Source organism: Haliaeetus albicilla, chromosome 6, assembly GCF_947461875.1.
Source record: "Haliaeetus albicilla chromosome 6, bHalAlb1.1, whole genome shotgun sequence".
Taxonomy (NCBI): domain Eukaryota; kingdom Metazoa; phylum Chordata; class Aves; order Accipitriformes; family Accipitridae; genus Haliaeetus; species Haliaeetus albicilla.
The window spans coordinates 12,909,436-12,928,217 of record NC_091488.1 but is presented as its reverse complement, the minus strand read 5'-3'; the positions used below and the strand labels follow the sequence as shown (position 1 = coordinate 12,928,217).

The following is an 18,782-nucleotide window of genomic DNA, read 5'->3' as shown; positions in this document are numbered from 1 at the left end:
CAGCATTAATATAATGCGAACTTAATATGTTGAAGAAAGGAAGGCCCAAATAAACCTAAAATCTTTATTTTAATAACCTTTTAGGTATCATACAGCCAAATCCCCCCAGTGCAGTTCTTCAGCATACAGAAGTAAGGCAAAGAAATGCAATGTAATAAGCAGTCTTTCCGGGAAATGAAAGTAGGCACTTAAAAATAGAGCACTTTATAGAATTGGTCTGTCCAGTTTGGGTGCTATCTTGCAGTTTTTCTCAGTTCACAAGCTCTGCTTTCCAAGAGAAAATGGAAAGAGAGGAGAACTATGTTTTTCAGCAGCTCTGGCCTGGGACTTAGCTGTGAGGGGCAGAGCGTTCTGTCCCATGCCAAGAGATGTACTTAAGCGTGTGTGATGGGTTGACCCTGGCTGGACGCCAGGTGCCCACCAAAGCTGTTCTATCACTCCCCCCCACCTCAGCTGGACAGGGGAGAGAAAAATATGACAAAAATCTTGCGGGTCAAGATAAGGACAGGAGAGATCATTCACTAATTACCGTCATGGGCAAAACAGACTCGGCTTGGGGAAAATTAACTCAATTTATTACAAATCAACCAGAGTAGGGTAATGAGAAATAAAACCAAATCTCAGAACACCTTCCCTCCACCCCTTCCTTCTTCCCGGGCACAACTTCACTCCCAGATGTCTCCACCAAGCCCCCCCAGCGGCACAAGGGGGACAGGGATGGGGTTTACGGTCATCACACGTTATTTTCTGCCGCTTCACCTCCTCAGGGGGAGGGCTCATCACACTCTTCCCCTGCTCCAGCGTGGGGTCCCACCCACGGGAGACAGTCCTCCACGAACTTCTCCAATGCGGGCCATTCCCACGGGCTGCAGTTCTTGACGAACTGCTCCAGCATGGGTCCTTTCCACGGCGTGCAGTCCTTCAGGAGCACACTGCTCCAGCGTGGGTCCCCCACGGGGTCACAAGTCCTGCCAGAAAACCTGCTCCACCGTGGGCTCCTCTCTCCGCAGATCCGCAGGTCCTGCCAGGAGCCTGCTCCAGCGCGGGCTTCCCACGGGGTCACAGCCTCCTTCGGGAACCCACCTGCTCCACCGTGGGGTCCTCCCCGGGCTGCAGGTGGAGATCTGCTCCACCGTGGACCCTCCTGGGCTGCAGGGGGACAGCCTGCCTCACCAGGGTCTTCCCCACGGGCTGCAGGGGAATCTCTGCTCCGGTGCCTGGAGCATCTCCTCCCCCTCCTTCTGCACTGACCTTGGTGACCACAGGGTTGTTTCTCTTACATGTTCTCACTCCTCGCTCCAGCGGCTGTTTCTGACTCTCTCAACTTTTTTTTCCTTCTTAAAAATGTTATCACAGAGGCGTTACCACTATCGCTGACTGGCTCGGCCTTGGCCAGCAGCGGGTCCGTCTTAGAGCCGGCTGGTATGGGCTCGCTCTCTCTCGAACACAGGGGAAGCTTCCAGCAGCTTCTTACAGAAGCCACCCCTGTAACCCCCCCCGCTACCAAAACCTTGCCACACAAAGCCAATACAGCGTGCATTGAGAGTTAAGGGTAAAAGCAGTCTGTCTGTGACGGTAAGTCTCATTGTGTATTTACATGAATGTACGCTTGTTGGCCCAAGAACAGAGATGAGCACCTGGAAGTATTATGTTTCTAATACTGTGCAGCCCTAACAAATATTTCATTAGCAGGTATGTGGGATGGGGTGAATACCTGTCACCTGTAAAATGCCTTATAACTAAAGTATGAGCTGATGTTTACAAAATAATCAATATCAAAGATAAATACAAATGAGGGGAGTGGAGAGGCTGGATTCCATATTTCTTCTTCACTCAAAAGGCAGGCTTTGGCTGTGCATTGTCAGAACAAGATACTCTCTTGGATGTTGCTTCACGTGGGAATAAGAACCAGCACAAAGTAATGCACTCAAATAAGGAAGGTTTTTCCTCTGATCTGGCAGCAGATCAGCTTTGGGGAGCATGAACATTAGAGAAGATGTTTGTCTCAGGCAAACAAGCTCTGTAGGGGTTTTCTTTTTGTTTTGTTAGTGCCCTGGATATATTAAAAAGTACTGTTTATCAACCTTATTTCAAAAGCGTGTCAAGTTGTATTGGTAGTGAGTGGAAGGGCAGCAAAAGAGACAGAGGGACATGTTTCTTTCCATTGACTGTAGCAGACCTTGATTCCCTTAGATGACAGGAGATTTTGGCTTAGCCCTTGGCTTCAAAACCCTAAAGTTGAGTAAGAAGCTATAAGTATGTGAGGAAGGGAGATGACTCCATTACATATTCATGTGGTTTGTATTTTGGTTTCTGTTTTTAAAAAAATGTCTGCTGCTTCAAAACATTGGCGTTTGGTCAGAGCTGTTCAGGGAAGAGGTAAATAAGTAGTAGAAGCCCGTTGATGCTTTGCCTCTTTGTGTTACTGATTGCTCAGGGAAATCATACAGGTCCATTGCAGAAGTAAAAGTAATGAAATACAGATGGGGAGGGAAGGGAAGCTAAACTTGCTTTTGCCTCTTTCCCCTTCTTCCAAGCCATAATGGGTTATGATGCACCTCAACTGTGTGTTGGTTTTTTGCTTTGATCCTTAAAGAAAAAGCTCTTTGTCAGACTTGTGTTCGTGTTTGAATTTCTCCATGGGAATGGAAGAAGTATTGAACAGTAGCAGTGACCATTTACAAAAAATGTATCAAAATACATGTAATCTGTATGTATCACTTTCCTTTTTTTAACAGATACAAGAATTCTCTTCTGGTTTCTGGACTGGTTCACAGCTTGCATGCTGGGATAAAACTGAAAGACCCTGGTCCTTATTTCCCAAACTCTCCATTTACCTGAGGGATGAAAACTCCAGTCAGTCGTTTCGGATCTCTATCCTACCACAGGTCTCAACCTTCTTTGTTTATTCAGTTATGCATTTATTTTTACTATTATAAAGCACATGCTTTTAAAAAATAGGAGCTATTTGTAGCAGTAATAGAGAACTGGCTTATTGCATGCAAAGGAAATCCTTTAAAATGAAATTTAAAAAATAAAATTTTAAATGGGGAAAATAACAAACTTGTCAAACCTAAACCCAAAAAAAGAAAAACACAGTTTCCCTCTGAGTGTAATCTCAGTTGGGAATGGTTTTTTCAAATTGTCAGGAAAAATAGGCAACTTTTTGTTTTGTTTTTCATGAGCTTTAGCCACATCAGATGTCAATACAGAATGTCTCTGCTCATTTTGACCTTCTCATTTTGGGAAGCAAATTGATTTATTTTTCGTGGCATTCTGAGTTGAAGCACTTCTTCTGAATATGTCAGTCTTGGCAATGAGCCTATGTGATCTCTTCACCAGTTTCTGTAACTTGGTTGGTTTATCTTTTATTAATATTCCATCCCAGCTTTTAGAATATAATGTGCCACTTTTATTTTTCCTTTCTGGCTTCCCCTCCCAGTATAGGTTGCAATACAGGCTAGTATCTTCTAGCATTACTAATACAGTCTTCTACCTCAGGGGATGGTCAAGAGCAAAGGGGAGAATGAACCTATTAAGTACATTTTAACTTGAAATATAGTAAAGCCTAATGGTAAGCTTTTTCTGTATTGATCATGTAGCTTGGCAATCTTTCATCTTCCCTGAGGAGACAAGGGGTAAAATGTGACTTGAATTTATGAATCTAGAACCTTGAAGCTGACACTGAATGCTATCTGAATCAATTCCATCCTGATAATTTTTTAAATAATAAAATTATTCTCTAATTTGAGTTCATATCCCAAGTTCTTTCTCAGCTATCCTTCCCTTATGGAAAATACAATAAAAAGTGGTTCTCATGAATTTGCTGTTGACCTTCACATAGTGACTGACTGTGTTCAAATTTAAGCTTAGAATCCAAGACCTTCACCTCTTACCTGCATGTAAGCTTTGACCAGTTTTAAATCATGTACAGAAATCTGTTTGCCCCTATTCATTCTCTATTTCCAGTGGAGTTTGAGTGCTTGAATATAAAAATCAAAAGATCTGAACTTCTAAGTACTGTGTAGTGTTGCTTCTTACACTCTGGCTTTTTTTTTTTTTTTTTTTCCCCCCCATAGCTTTATATTCAACCCATTCTTGGAATAGGAGAGAATTTACAGTGCTACCGATTCGGCATCTCTTCCTCCACAAATGCTCTAGTTATTGGTGCTACAGTCATGGAAGGTTTCTATGTAATATTTGACAGAGCCCAGAGGAGAGTGGGCTTTGCAGTGAGTCCGTGTGCAGGTAAGAGAAATATTGTTCAGGACTTGGTGAGTGAGGAAACACCTGCTCTCTCAGAGAAACACATTTGCCACTTACCTGATGGGGAAAAGCATGGTTACTCATGAAGTGCGAAGGGTATATTTTTGAGCAATCCCAAGCTATTCAGATTTCAAGGGGAGAAAAAAGAAAGCTGTATTGCACGCAACAGTCTTTGGCATGAAGTAAATCAGCCTCAGCTCTGGGCATCTTAGCTGCATTCTTCCTCTGAGAGGAGATCTTCTTTCTGAGACATCTGTCTGTGTGTGCAGTTTCCCCAACAGTTACATGAGACGAGTCCCTGTTTTTAATGCAGCTTCATTTTTATGTAGTTTTTGTTCTAAAAGAATTCTTCAACTAACTTTTGCAATATGCAGTGAAGTACCTTACTAGCGCTTTTCATGTAAATTGTGCCTTTTCAGCCTCTCAGAAATACTCAAAGAAAGAGCTAAGATGAAAATGGGATTCAAATTAAGACTTGTGGTGTTTGTGTTGGTTCTAAACAAATAGTTTTCTCAGTGTAAGTAGAAAGCCGTTAATTTTTTAATTAGCTGCTGAGAAAATGTGGAAAAGCTCATAATTTTGGCTGATTTTACAGTGCTGGTTACCTTTCTTGCTTTTTCATGATTTCTCCTGTCTCACCACAAGTAGCTAAAACCAAAAGTTTTGGGGTTTCCTCCCCTTGTTGATGAGACATTGCTTTGGCACCACAAGAACATACAAGTGAGAGAGGAGGGAAAGAATGTGCACTCATATGCAAGTCTCTGTCCCAAACAGAAGTGGTCTATGCCCTGAAAAATATTGTATCATCTGAGATTTGCATGAGAAAAGGACTATGATGGACAGTGCTTATTTCACCCCCAGTTTTATGTTAGAGAGGGTAAAGGCAGTAAGTACTTGAGTGCTTAATGCGACTAGGTAATTGAGGGAGAGACTAGCTAGCTGAGTTGTAGCTCCAGGGCATTTTAAAAGCTTTTTTTTTTTTTTAAATCTCCCCATTGTTAATGGGTTCAAAATTGTCGTCTTTGAGCTTGCTACGAAAGAAAATCTGGATATTGATGTGGGTTGCTTAATGAAGACCTCTATGAGGTACCAGGCAGTGATGAAAGACACATTTTGAATGCATCTGGAAGGAGAGTGTAACTAGACAAATACTGCAGACCAGGTTTTCCTGCCTTTCCTTCTTCCTTGTGCTTCCTGACTGCAATTTTAGCAAGCGTAGAGCTGCCTCCTGTCCCTGCCATGCTGCAGCTGTGAATGGAGAGGGGCGGGGGCACTTTGACAGAACATATTGACCGACATGTGGTGAGCAGGGGACACAAGCCAGCTGGTGCCTGTAAGAACTGCTTTGAGGGCACATCTTTGTTGAGAAAAAGAGTCAGGGAACCATGATAACACCTTAATGTTAATATTGCTACGTAGAAGCATTGAGTTTGGCCACTTCGTGTAGTTCTGCCAGCCTTGTCTAGAGAGGAACTGAGCTTGCTGAAGAGAAATGAAATCTGAATTTGCATGAGCTTGGACACATGATGATACCCAGCTGGTGCTAGAAGGCATTTCCTCCTTGTTTCTTTGTCCATGTTTCATGCATACGTCTAAGCTAGCATCGTGGGAACTTAGCTTCTTGAGAGATCAGATGATACAAGCCACTGACTGAGACAAGATATACTGATTTGTCAGACTCTGCTCACACGAAGTAGATGACGTTTTGCTGGATGTGCCAGTTATTCTGAATTCACTTCTTCACAGCTTGTGGTTTCCATATTTAACACTACTTTCATCAGAAAACCACAACTGTGAGTGGTTAGCAGTCAGTGCAATGTGAGGGATTAAGCTGCCTAACTGGCTTCCTGTGGAGGCCAGCCATGTCCTCCATAGCAACTGTATTAATGTAATTTATTTGGAGCTTTTTAGGCTGTTCGTGGGTATAAATTAAATTGAATTACTGGTGGCATAGATCTTCAGAAACAGAGAAATATAAAAGACCATTTGGTGTGGCTTTGCAATGACCTATGCTTTCTTGTTTACAATAGAATGTTAACACTAAATTTAAGCCCATGTTTATATAAAATGTTAAATGGGTATGTGCTGAATACAAAAATGAGGAGAACGGGACTAAAAGCCTTACTTCATTGAACTCCCAAGTTTCTATTCAGACTTGGCTAGAGATGAGAACTGGTTTATCCCACAATATTCCTTGCATCATTTTCATTCTCCAGGATGTACCAAGAGTGAGGATAGTTAGATAGATGGCTGCAGGAAGCTATTCCATTGTAGCATGAAAAGAAATTTGCTTTTTCCTCAGTATGTGAAAGCCTTTAAGACTTCTTCAGCCTGTTACTAATTTCAAATTGTTTCAAGTTGCCTGTTGATAATTTCAGGGATAACCTACTGTTTACAGGATGACTAGGAAAGGTTTTGGATCAGGTCCCTTCTTGAGACAAGATGTTCAGATCAACTAGTTAGTATTAGTGAAGCAACCTAATGGTACCTTGGTATTGAGCAGAATTACTCCCCTAGTATTTTTGTAGTAAGTGACAAGATCATAGGAGCAAGACTTGGGTATTTTTTAGGGAAGAAATGCACCAAGCACTGTAATCATAAATTACGTCTACACTAAACTGTGATGAGACAGAATGCACCCAAATTTGCGGGCACTAAACTCGAGAGAATGGATGGCATGATGAATAGCAGAGCTTCAGTCCAGAAGGACCTTGGTAACCTGGAGTACTGGACAGCAGAAACCTCAAGAGTTTCAGTGTACAGAAGTGCAAAGTTCTGCACCTCGAGCAGAAAAACACCACGCGTGGGTACAGTCTGGGAAGGGACCAGCTGAACAGCAGCCCTGTGGAAAAAGAACTGGGGATTACGGTGGGCCTAAAGTTGAATGCAAGCCAAGGGTGAGTGCAAGTGTAACTACATAACAAAGGGTAACATCCACCAGTTACATTCAGGAAGGTTCAAGTTGGACATGAGGAATTTCTTCTTCACCAGGAGAGTGGTATGGCACTGAAACAGGCTGCCCAGAGGGATCATGGGGTCTCCATCCTCAGGGTTTTACAAGACCTGGCTGGATAAAGCTACAGCTGACCTGATCTATTGATGGTGACGGTGCCGCTCTGACTAGGAGGCTGGACTAGGTGACTTCCAGGGGCCCCTTCCAAGCAGCATGTCCTGGTGTCAGCTGGGATAGAGTTAATATTCTTCATAGTAGCTGGTACAGTGTGTTTTGGACTTAGTGTGAGAATAATGTTGGTAACACACTGATGTTTTAGTTGTTGCTAAGTAGCTCTTATCCTAAGTTGAGGATTTTTCAGTTTCCCATGCTCTGCCAGCACGCAGGTGCACAAGAAGCTGAGAGGGAGCATGGGCAGGACAGCTGACCCGAACTAGCCAAAGGGATATTCCATACCATAGGATGTCATGCCCAGTATATGAACTGGGGGAGTTGGCCAGGAGGGGTGGACCGCTGCTCAGGCATCGGTCAGCGGGTCGTGACCAACTGCATTGTGCATCCCTTGTCTTTTCTTGGGTGGTTGTTTTGGGTGGGATTTTTTTGTTATATTCCTTTTCATGACTATTATTATTATATTTTTATTATTATTATTATTGTTAGTATTTTATTTTATTTTAGTTATTAAACTGTTCTTATCTCAACCCACAAGTTTTACTTTTTTTCAATTCTCGTCCCCATCCCAGTGGGAGGGAGGAGGAGTGAGCAAGCGGCTGCAGGGTGCTTAGTTGCTGGCTGGGGTTAAACCATGACACAGCACTTTACAATTTTATGATAAATTTGATCTAACTTCAAGTTTGTTTCCTTTCCAAACCACCCAAGATGGTGAGTGAGTGAGAGCGTGTTTGAGTTCTACACAAATGTTATAAAATAGCATTTTTCCAGAGGTGCCATTTTTGGTTTTTGTAATCATCAATACTGAAGAAAATCCCATTTATTCAAGGTCAAGAATTTATTGTAGGTAGCCACCACCAGATGTTCTAATCAAAAAATGCCAAAATATCCTAATTCAGCTAATGTGTAATATGCTAAGTGTGTGTGACTGTTAGTTTATGTTAATGGCTTGTTTGAACATTTTAGGCAAATTTCCCCTCTTTTGATGTCCTCTCAGTTTCTTTGGCGGTGGAAGAGAGTGAGGGAAAACTTTTCTTTTTGGAGGGAAGAAAGCAGAGGCTGTGCTGCTATCAGGCATTCTCAAAATTTAATTTAAAATGTTAGCCACTATGGCAACAGTATTGTATTGCCTTTTTTAATAGGCGTAATTATGTACTCAAGCCAAATAATGACTAATTAGGGACTCTTTATTTTCAAAGCTATCTCCAAGGTAGAAAATTGTCCTGCTTTTTTTTTTTTCCCACTTCTTCAAAATACTAAGCTCCTGAGTAGTAATACTTATGCCTTGCATTTCACATTAGTATTAAAAGTGGTTTAGTTTGGTTTTACTGCAGGACTTCACGGAGACAGATGAACTGGTGTGAGGGGGTGAAATGTCCAGAAGAAACAATTGCATGGTAGACAAAGTTCAATAATGGGACTCGGAACAAAACAGATTCTGCCACGGACCTTCTAGATAGTCTTTTACAAGTATGTCTGCTCCTGTGCAGCTGCCTTGCCATATACCTATGTAACAGCAGTGTCTTGGCAAAGATATGCTGATGATACAGGGTGCACAGGCCAGTTTATTACCATCTGATGAGTTGGAAGAGTACGTGTTTGGTATCCACCAGTGTTAGGGTGGTTGTGGGTACAGCCTCAGCTTTCACCCAGTCTAACAGCCTTTTGCTGCTAAAGGAGTCTTCCTACACTCGCAGCTGGAAAAGGGGTTGGTTCAGTTGAGTGATCCTGCAGAAAATTCCTCGTTTCGGCATTTTGTTTGTTATGACAGGTTGGTTTTCCATCAGATCAGAGAGCTGCCCTGACTCTCCTTGCAGGCTGCCAGTCACTAGCACCAATACAAAAGAGGCAGTGAGGGACAGGAGTGAGGGAGAGCAGGACTGTCTCTTGCAGCAGCAGCCTGCAATTAAGTTGAATTAAGTCTAATGAGACTTAAACCTTAAAATAATATGAGGTATTGGGAGGCCAGGGACTGCATATCAACTAAAATCTCTCCCAATAAATTGTAGATAAAGCAGCCCACCTATTCTGCATTTGTTTCTCCACAGAGAACCTTAAAGGCCACCTTCCTGCCTTTCCAAAGCCCAGGCTCCCCTCTTCCTTCCAAAGGGTATTTTATGCTAATCTCTTTAAACATGCTTTCAGGAGTTGTGTCTAAGATGTGTGTAAATAAGAGATACTGTTTTCAGTAGGCAGGATCACTTACAATTTGGCAAGAGTGTCTCTGTGTATGAAATGAACAAGAAATAAAGCAGGAAGGTTAAAACTGAGGCCTTTATAAGAAAGACACAAATGTGTCTTGAAGTATCTGACTAGAGAAGTGAATTACAGCTGTTTGGAAGACTTGTTAAAATGCACAGACAGTACTAACTGCAGGCTCCTAGTTGCCCCAAGCAAGCTAAAAGGTATCCATCCTTCCCTGGCCACGCACCTGCAGATATGAAATGCTCTGAATATTTTGTTGCCCTAGGCAACTCACTTGCTCTGCCTTTACAATACACGTAGCCCTGTCCACAACTCAGGGGAACTTTGCTGTGCTTGCCACGGTTACTGTGACAACCATGGGCAGCATAACCCTTTTTAGCAAATACTGGTTTAACAAGTAGGGGTTTGTGATGGTAATGAAACAAGTCACACAGTCTGTGATGTTACTGAGATGGATGGCTGTTCGAAAATGAAGTTGCCGAGGCACCCCTTCATGCTTCTTGCCTTAGCTTTGTCATCTCCATTTTTCAAACTGCTTCGTTAGCTTCTCCCTCCCTGCCCAACAGCTCTGCTCGTTCGTGTCCCAGCTCCTCACTCCTGTCATTGACCTTCCTCTCCACTATTCCCCTTTTCTGGAGAGCTGTCATCCAGCTCTCCCGTCTCGCCTTCCCTTCCTTCTGAATTTTCACCTCCAGTCACAAGAGTATCTGTGCTGCTTTCCACCCCGCACCTTGTGTTTAGGATACAGTCCTTTAAGATATCTGTGAAGCTAGCGAACCTGCATGCTGCTGCCTAAGACCCTGGAAGATAGCAAACACAGAAGATGTAAGCATCATCTGAGGTACTCTTCGAGTTGTTGTGAATGCCAGAAACAAACAAAAACTGCCTAGGCCCTGACCTACTCCAGTGTAGGTGTTGTAGGATTTTTAAGCTCTGTTAAATTGACATTTCTGAAAGGTTAGTCCAGAGAGAAAAGGTGATCCAGTGGCTTGGGCTGTGGGAGACCTGATTAAATGTCAGTTCTCTCATTGACAGCCTGTGTAGATGTGGGAGTGTCATGGTCTCCTTATGCTTCAGATTCCCATTTTATAAACATGGGATTCTAGCATTTTTATTGCAATCAGAAATACAAGAAAGCATGAGTATGCTGAGATGTATGATGATGGAAGGAAAGGGATATATAGGTATTTAGGCTAGATCTTATGTTATTTACTTTTAAATGATGTCTATAGACTTAATGTTTTTCTTTTCGTAATTTCTCAGAAGTTGATGGCTCTCCAGTATCTGAGATTGAAGGCCCTTTCACAACAGCAGATGTTGCAAGCAACTGTGTTTCTACTGTTTCTTTCCATGAACCAGTGTTGTGGATTGCCTCCTATGCTCTCATGAGCCTGTGTGCAATTATCCTCCTTGTACTGATCATCCTGCTGCTTATTCCACCACGGTGTCAGCATCGTTACACCGACAATGACGTGGTCAATGACGAATCCTCCTTAGTGCGTCATCGATGGAAATGAGAAACTTGATCGTGAAGCCTGGGACTTAAACAGAATGAAGAACAAAGTACTTTGCCAAGGGGAAGAAGCCAATGCCTCAGTTCTTTCTACATTCCTTACAAATTGCTGTTGAAATCCCGCCAAATATCCTGCATCATAACTTTTTAAGCTTTATTTTCTAACACTGATTCTGAACCAAAGCACTGTTAACCACCTCTTAAGTGCTACGGTAATGGATTTGCTACTGCAGTACAATGAGCCTTTATGCTCTCAATAGTACCTTCTTAAAAAAAAAAAAGGAAAAAAGAAAAAAACACACCATGATGTTCTTCCACTGTCTGAACAAAAGTGTCCATCCCTCTTTCACAAAAAAAGAAGCTGTCAGTATTTTCTAACTAATCGAGCCCTGACTGTAGAAAAAGAGAAAAAACTTAATAATCTTTCTTATTATTTTCATTAAATGAATACTGCTTTCTGTTTACATCAATTCATTTTGAAACTGTGCTTATGGTGTGGGGGAGGGAGAAAGGTCAGACTTAAGCAGCAGAGAAAAGCAAGTGAGGTCAAGAAGAAATGCTGGTTTATGGGGTTTTTTTCCTCAAGATCACTGCTGCCACTTGAGAGGGTCACCCTTCCTGAATGTTGTTACAAAATAGTTGAGGAGGTGAAAACTGAGAAACAAACTTGTTCAGCCTTAGTGTAAAACAAGACTACCTCTCTTAATTTACAAGGATGCTACTGCTGGTAAGTGTGTGGTTTAGAACTGGTCTTGAAGCACAAGACACTCCATACAACCAAATGCAATGCCTTGGCTTCAGAGTAGTGGATTTTATAAAAATGAATACTTCATGACTTTCCACTTCAGTGCATCAAAAAAAGCCTTTCAGTTTCCCCCCTAGTGTGGGGGTTTGTGGTGTTTGTTGGGTTTTTTTGAGTTGAGGATGACTGATATGTAGAAAAGGCTGGTCTGCATATGCATGGACAGATGATAAAGCTAAGATCTGTGTTCTGCCGTGTCTTTTGGTATTTCTAGTGAGCGTGTAACAAAAAGGAAACAACAAAATAAGAAAGACAACCTTTTTTTTTTGGCTGAGCTCAGCAACCTAGAAGTTCAAGGGAAAAGTATCTGTCTTCATGGACAGACTGTGAAGTGAAAGTCTTAATGCTGGCTTGTTTTTCAACTTGAACAGCAGTTGGAGGTGTTTAGTTTAGCTTCACTGGTGTGTCAGTCAAATGAAAAGTGTGTGTACTGACCGGCTGAAAACAAATATGTGGTAAGATTGAAAACAATAGTGGGAGAGAGCAGGGAAGAATATATTTGACCAGACCTCCATTGTACAAGTGCAGATCTTAATGCTGAGGACAGAACATGGTATTTTCTTTGCAGATAAGACAATTTTTCTTGTATCTAGTCAGTGAGCGTTGCAGGACCTCCATAGCTTTTCTGTAACACTGGCGTAGTGGGTTTGAAAGATAAACAATGCAAGGTTGAGGAGTCTGGTGATAACTATTAGTTATCTGGGATTTCTTCTAAAAAAAAAAAAAGGAAAAAAAATTCCTTTGCATTTTGATAGCAGAACGGTTTGCATGCCTGTGTGGGAAACAAGGAGAAAAAAAAGGAAGCTTAGCTCTGAATCTCCCAATCCCTTGCCTAGAAAATTTTCTGCCTATAATCCCTTCATATAGCTTTCTGATTCACACTGCCTCTGCATTTGACTCTGCATGGAATAAGCAAAGATTTCTCTTTTTCAGGAATGGTGCTTTTACAGAGGTGCACGTAATGTGTGTGAAAATAAAGCACTGTTGGGGTTTTTTTAAACTAACTTGTGTATTTCACTTCATAACTGGAAGTGCCTGTGGTTTTCTTTCCTTTTTAACTCTTGCACTTTCAGATTACTTGGCTGAATAGAGTAAAATAATTGGTGTTGTGATCCAACGTCTGAAAATTATTTCTCTTGGAATTAGGAGTTGGAAATAGGAGGAAATTTTGAGTTTGCCTCCTTCTTCCTCTGCCTCTTAGTTTTTAAGAGGAGGAAAATGGTGAATTATAAAGAATGTAAGAAACTATAGAGCTTAGGTGTTTTCTCCATATTCTATTATCCATACATCTCTTTCTTAATGTCTTATAATTAGAATTTTTAGTACACGTTATAACAAGAAGTAGTTCCCTTGAGTTTTTCTTAAAGCAATATACTTTGCTCTGAAAAGTTAGTGATGTTTCCAATTCTGGGATTTGGTTCCATATCATCCTCCTGGGTTTTGTTTTACACAGAACAAATAATTTCAGAGTTGTATTCCTTATTCTACAGTATGGTAATATAAGTAATGCTTCTGTCACCTGTTTCAAACAGAAACACAGTGTGAATGTTTGGATTGATACAGTGGTAAACAATGAGCCCTTTTTCCAATTCAGAAAGTAATAATGCTTGTACGCTCTTAAAATGTTTCTTAGCTGCTTCCCTCTCCCCAGCCTCTCCTATCTCCTTACCACAAAGAGTTTTAGGAAGGAATTTATTGGGAAAGTTTCCTAGTATGCTTTGTAATGACAAGTGAGATTTCTTCTGAGTTGCTTAATGAAGTCTTTTAGTGCGCTAGATTTCATATAAAAGCCTTTCAGGTTTACCCTTTCACTTTGAATGTCGTTGGTCAAGACATTTTAATAGAAACACTTGAATTATAGGAGCAATAATCAAGTAGCACAAATGAAATAGTAATATATTCTTGAGTTTTCGTGGCATCCTTTGCCACTAAAATTTGGCTTATTGTAAAAATGCTGTTAGCGACATCTGCTAGCAGCACAAACTTCATCTCAGCTTGTAAATTGATACTTACACTGGCAGATATTCAGGTGAGTATTGCTTTGTTGCTCTGGCAACGAGAAGAGCAATAGAAACCCTTGAGGGTTCATTTTTAGCCTACAGCACATTAAGAAAAATAATGCTCTTGAGCATTTTTCTATGAAAGATGAAATACGGTGACAGACTACAGTGTAACCAAGTGTGTCTTACTGGTGATGTCTTTCCCTGCCTTTTTTTTTTTTTTTTTTTTTTTAAAGGAGAGTGCTGTGAGGTATTTTATGCTCTTGTTAACTAACTTCAGAGATAAGATTAACCATAGCTTAAAAAAAGGGTGAAAAAAACAAAGCTTTGAGTAAAGACAGTGCTGGAAAATATTTTCTATTTATTATGGAAGACAGGATGCTCCAAATCACAGCACTGCAAAGCATTCCTACACATATCGATATTTCTTGCAGAACCAGCGTTCTAATGTGAATGTAGTATCATGTACCATGAAAATGTCAGAAAGCCATGTTTCATTGGATGCGGCCTTTTAGATAATTGATGCTATCAGTGCAATCATTAGGGATTTGAAGATGTGTGATTTCAGCTCAAGTAGTTAAACCTGAGTTCAGGCATGGGAATATGTTAGTTCTATCCCACTGCCTTCACAAGTTTTAGAAATAATATCATGGGCTTTTTGGCTCAATTTAAACACTGAAGAAAATAGGTGAAGAATTTTAATAAGCCTTTTATTCAGGTTCTGTAACAGAAGTTAGGTAGAGGGGATTGTTCTGGTTTTAAGGTGAAAGAGCTTGTATTTGGGATTTGTATGTTGGATCAACCTAAATGCAATATATCAAGGCAGTGTACCATTCCAGTTCGCAGTTTTGATGCTGTGCGGGTTTACTAGTGGTAATCACAGAGCTATCAGTTTTGGTATCTCTTGTTAACATATCGGTTGCTTAACAACCATCAACTCTTCATCAGCTAAAGTCAACTTATGGGTATTCTACCCAGTTACTTGCTGTGTATCAACTGGCTATGTTTCACTGAAGGATGAGCCATTTGTATACTAACCTTTTCCTTTTAAATATGAAAAGGTTTATGAGACTTGCTTAACACAGCATGTTTTCAGAGAGAGAGTGGTCCTTAAATTTTCTGATATTCCAGAATGATTGTGCTACTGAAAGCTGCTTTGATTTCTGTAGACGTTTCCAACAACTAGGTTGGTTAGTTGTCATAACCTGATCTCAGACATGAGCCTCACATATATAAGTAGTAATATGAGCTGAGTAATGAGGGGGGCTGGTACAATGACCTATGGAGGTGAAAGTAAAGGAAATTATGGAAAGAGAAATAAGTAAACTACCCTTAACTTCACTTCATTAAAAATTTTAAGAGCATAACGGATTGATCCTTTTAAGAAAGGTCTGTACAATTTACCAAGACATTAGTTCCTGTCGAACTTGACGCTCTGATTGATAAATTGTTCATTTCTGGCTGATGAAGTTCTTGCTGCTGTTCAGAGAAGTGAAAAGAGATTGGTAATGGGATAAGAGCAATCTTCTGAGCCAGTCAGATTTTCTGGCTTCTGGGGCCTAATTAGATGTTAGGCCAGGCTTGTGAGTAATCCAGAGTCCTGGTAATGGCTCCTCAGGAACATTATCTGAAATATAACTGTTGGCTTCAGCCGAACCCCTGGATGAGATGGATCCGTACCGCAAAAGCCACTGCTATGACTTGCACTAACTGACAGAGGGGCTATGGTGAGCTGCAGCTGGCTGGTGGTGTGAAATGTGGAGATGCTAAATAATTGAGTCTTCTACGAGGCTTCGAAATCAAGGCTGAGGCTCCTTGCTAGAGCAGAACAGGATAGCAACCGCAGTTGCTGACAAGCTGCTGTAAGTGTAACATCATTAGTTAACCTGGCTTCTTTGGTACGGGTTCACTTGTCTGAATGTTTTGAAAGCCAGTGTACTCTAAGGTGCCTGTTGCTGCTACTGGGAATCATCCACTCACAGGTGAATAAGGGGCACGATCATCTTTAAATAGAATCATTGGCCAGTTACTGAATATTCCCCGCCCCATATAACAAAGCTCATAGTGATATGTCTCACCCCTAGCAAGTCTGTTTGTAAGCAACAAAACAGATTATTTTAAAACCTGTTGACATCACTGATTGTACAGTAGTAATATAAGAATGTTTTGCGTTTGCTTTTTTTTTCCCCCTTTTCATTGTATCTAGGCTTTCGCTGGATCTTTGTAGTCTGGTAGTTTTTGAAATACTGGGAATTTTAGATTAGACTACGAAGGCACATACAGAATTTCTTTTCAGCTAGCCAAAAAGTAAAATGCAGAAGGTAATTTTCAGCATTTAAAAGGAATTAGCCCTTAATAAGTGTTCTTTTTTTTTTAACTGATGATAATCACTTAAAATCAATGTATTTTAGTATAGCTGCTGTCCTACTAACTCACTGGCTGTAAATCTTCTGATTTTTCTCATTGTCTTCTGGCCCCCTTATTCTCCCCCCAAAAAATAGTTCCTAAAAGCTGAAGACCTCTATATCTGAAATTCAGCCTTCTAACAAAAGATAGGTTTTTCTCGGTGACCATTCACAGACCTGTCTTAAAGTAGTTTGTAAGGCTTTAGAAATTAACTCTAGGTTGAAAATACTTGCATTAGTATTAGGAGAAATAGAGCCAAAACTTCATCTGCGTCAGTGGTCCCTGAATTTGTCTGTGTGCAAAGAACTCCTTTGTGCATTTTACTACGTTTCCTAGACCTCTTTCACTTCCCACTTGGAAATAAATACTTAACTGCTTGGTCTTCCTCACTGGTCCTGTACATTCTCCTTTTTCTCTGTCCTTATGAAATAGAGGGGTGGAGAGGAGGACCACAAGGAGCTGTGAGGGTTAGTGCCATTCCTTAAGCAGATGACAGCCCCTTCCTTGAAGGCCTTGCCATTTTTTTGTCCTACCGCCAGCTGTAGTGGACCATTACTGTCTGTTGGGTCTTTTTGCTGACTGAGACACTTCTGCTTTTTTCAGTTGAGCAACTCGGCCCGCTCTGATTTTGCAGCGATGTGTACTTAGGCAAAATACTTGAATAAACTACATTGTTTGTAACCATCTTCTCATCACATCCCTCTTTAAAGAGGGAATTTTCACAGAGCTTTGTCAAATCTGCGAAGGGTATGTTTATTCCTGTGTTGTTAGAGAGGAATTGTATAGCTGAATGTGTAAATGGCCATCTTTGCAATATAGCTGTCCCTTGGAAAATTCTGGGTGGAAAAAATGGACTCAAGAAAGTCATGTTGAAGTGGTACTGAAAAGACAACTGACAATTTCTTGATAGCACCAAGGCATGGATTACTGCAATATGTCCTGGAAAAAATTGCTTTGCTAGCCAATACTATGTGTGTGCATAAACTGTACAAGGTTGAGTGTTTAAATAAGATTTATCTGAAACAGGCAGTTCACATTTTTTATTGAAAATTTTGTATGGAGATGCAGAAATCTTTTAAGATTTTAACACTACATCAGCTGTTACTTGATAGTTATTTAGGAAGCGTGGAAAGGATTTCACCTTTAAGGAAATGATTCCATCTTGTACAGGCATTTCTTCACCTGATTTTTTTTTTTTTTTAATAGACAGTTTTTAACATTGACCGAAAGGAAAATGGGATCAAAACTTTGAAAAAAGGGGTATAGTCTTTTTAATTCCGTCTTCAGGTGATGTTAGGATGTCTATCCCACTTACTTACTGTCAAGCCTCATTACTGAATTTTCCAAAAATTTATACTTTGTACTTTCAGGTCTTGCCATTTTCAGATAAACAGTATGTAAAAAATCAAATTTTATGCTGCTTAAAATAAATGATTAAGTCTTTCAACCTATTCTGTGTGTCTTTTTAAATCCTGTTAAGATTAACTTCAAAGCCGATAAATTATATCCATCCAAATTCTTCCTAGTACTTTGTGACTTTCAATTCTAACTTCTGGCTTTAGCTCTGAAAAGGAAGCAGAACTGCTTTAAATCTCATCTGAACCTTGCAGGGATGGGGGGAGGCAGGCAAGTTTAGCTCCAAGGTGATTTTTCCTGCTTATGCCTAAATAACTGAGATCTCCTTGCTTCAACTTTTCATCAGTTCATTTCAGTATTGGACAGGAATTGGGCACAGAAAACATTAACTTGAGAAGATGAAGCTTCTGATCATCTGGAATGGATTACAGTAATATTTTGGACTGTTGCTGTCTGCTGCCCTAGACTATAAATCAAGAAGGCATACAAATTGAAAGTACCTGTCCCTAAGCCAGCCAGCCACCCTGGGAGTGTTGGTTTCTTACCTGGGGAGAGCGCGGAGTGGGTACTGTGCTCTGTGGTTTGTACCCCGGGAGGTGGCGCACATGGTTTGTTTTTCAAATGGGAGAGTTTTGAGCCCTTTCACAGCAATTTCTGTTGTCTTGCTTGAATTCTATTAAAAGTACTTTCAATTTTTCTTTTTTAAATATCCTACCTAAAAAGGTCCTTAGCTTGGGGTCTCCTGATCATTTGGTAATATCCCTCTTCCCTCCCCCTAAAAGCCTTTTTTTAAAAGGCCGTTATTTTAAGTCCTCAGGTTTTATCTTTAAAGGTAGCATGGTGTATTATGCATGTTGATAAACTTACGGGATTGGTCAAGCAAGACAGATTAGCACCAACTGTTTAACATGGCGTTTTTATTTCACAGTTTGGAAAGCTGGCTGGTTTTGCTTATTACTGTCCTGATATTCAGTGAAGCCTACTTATTATTACACAGCTCTGCTCACAGGGGTACTATGCAAGTTTTCAGGTTTTTTCTTGTGTTTAAACTTCTCTTATGCTTTGGAAATTGCCATCATCGTCAGAGCACCCTCTGTGCTTCAGGCTTAT

At 40.7% G+C, this 18,782-nt stretch overlaps 1 protein-coding gene across 3 annotated transcripts in view; it reads left to right on the top strand.

The window, feature by feature from the left end:
- BACE2 (beta-secretase 2) overlaps positions 1-18,782 on the top strand; it is a 57,243-nt gene that overhangs the window by 37,343 nt on the left and 1,118 nt on the right. The window contains exons 7-9 of one of the 3 annotated variants that reach the window (XM_069785076.1): positions 2,739-2,888; positions 4,080-4,248; positions 10,859-11,578. In XM_069785076.1, coding sequence (XP_069641177.1) covers positions 2,739-2,888; positions 4,080-4,248; positions 10,859-11,112 — 573 coding nt within the window. In that variant the 3' untranslated portion in view covers positions 11,113-11,578. Of the gene's footprint in view, positions 1-2,738; positions 2,889-4,079; positions 4,249-10,858; positions 11,579-18,782 lie in introns of those variants that run through there. The other 2 variants (XM_069785077.1, XM_069785079.1) reach the window with 2 other exon arrangements.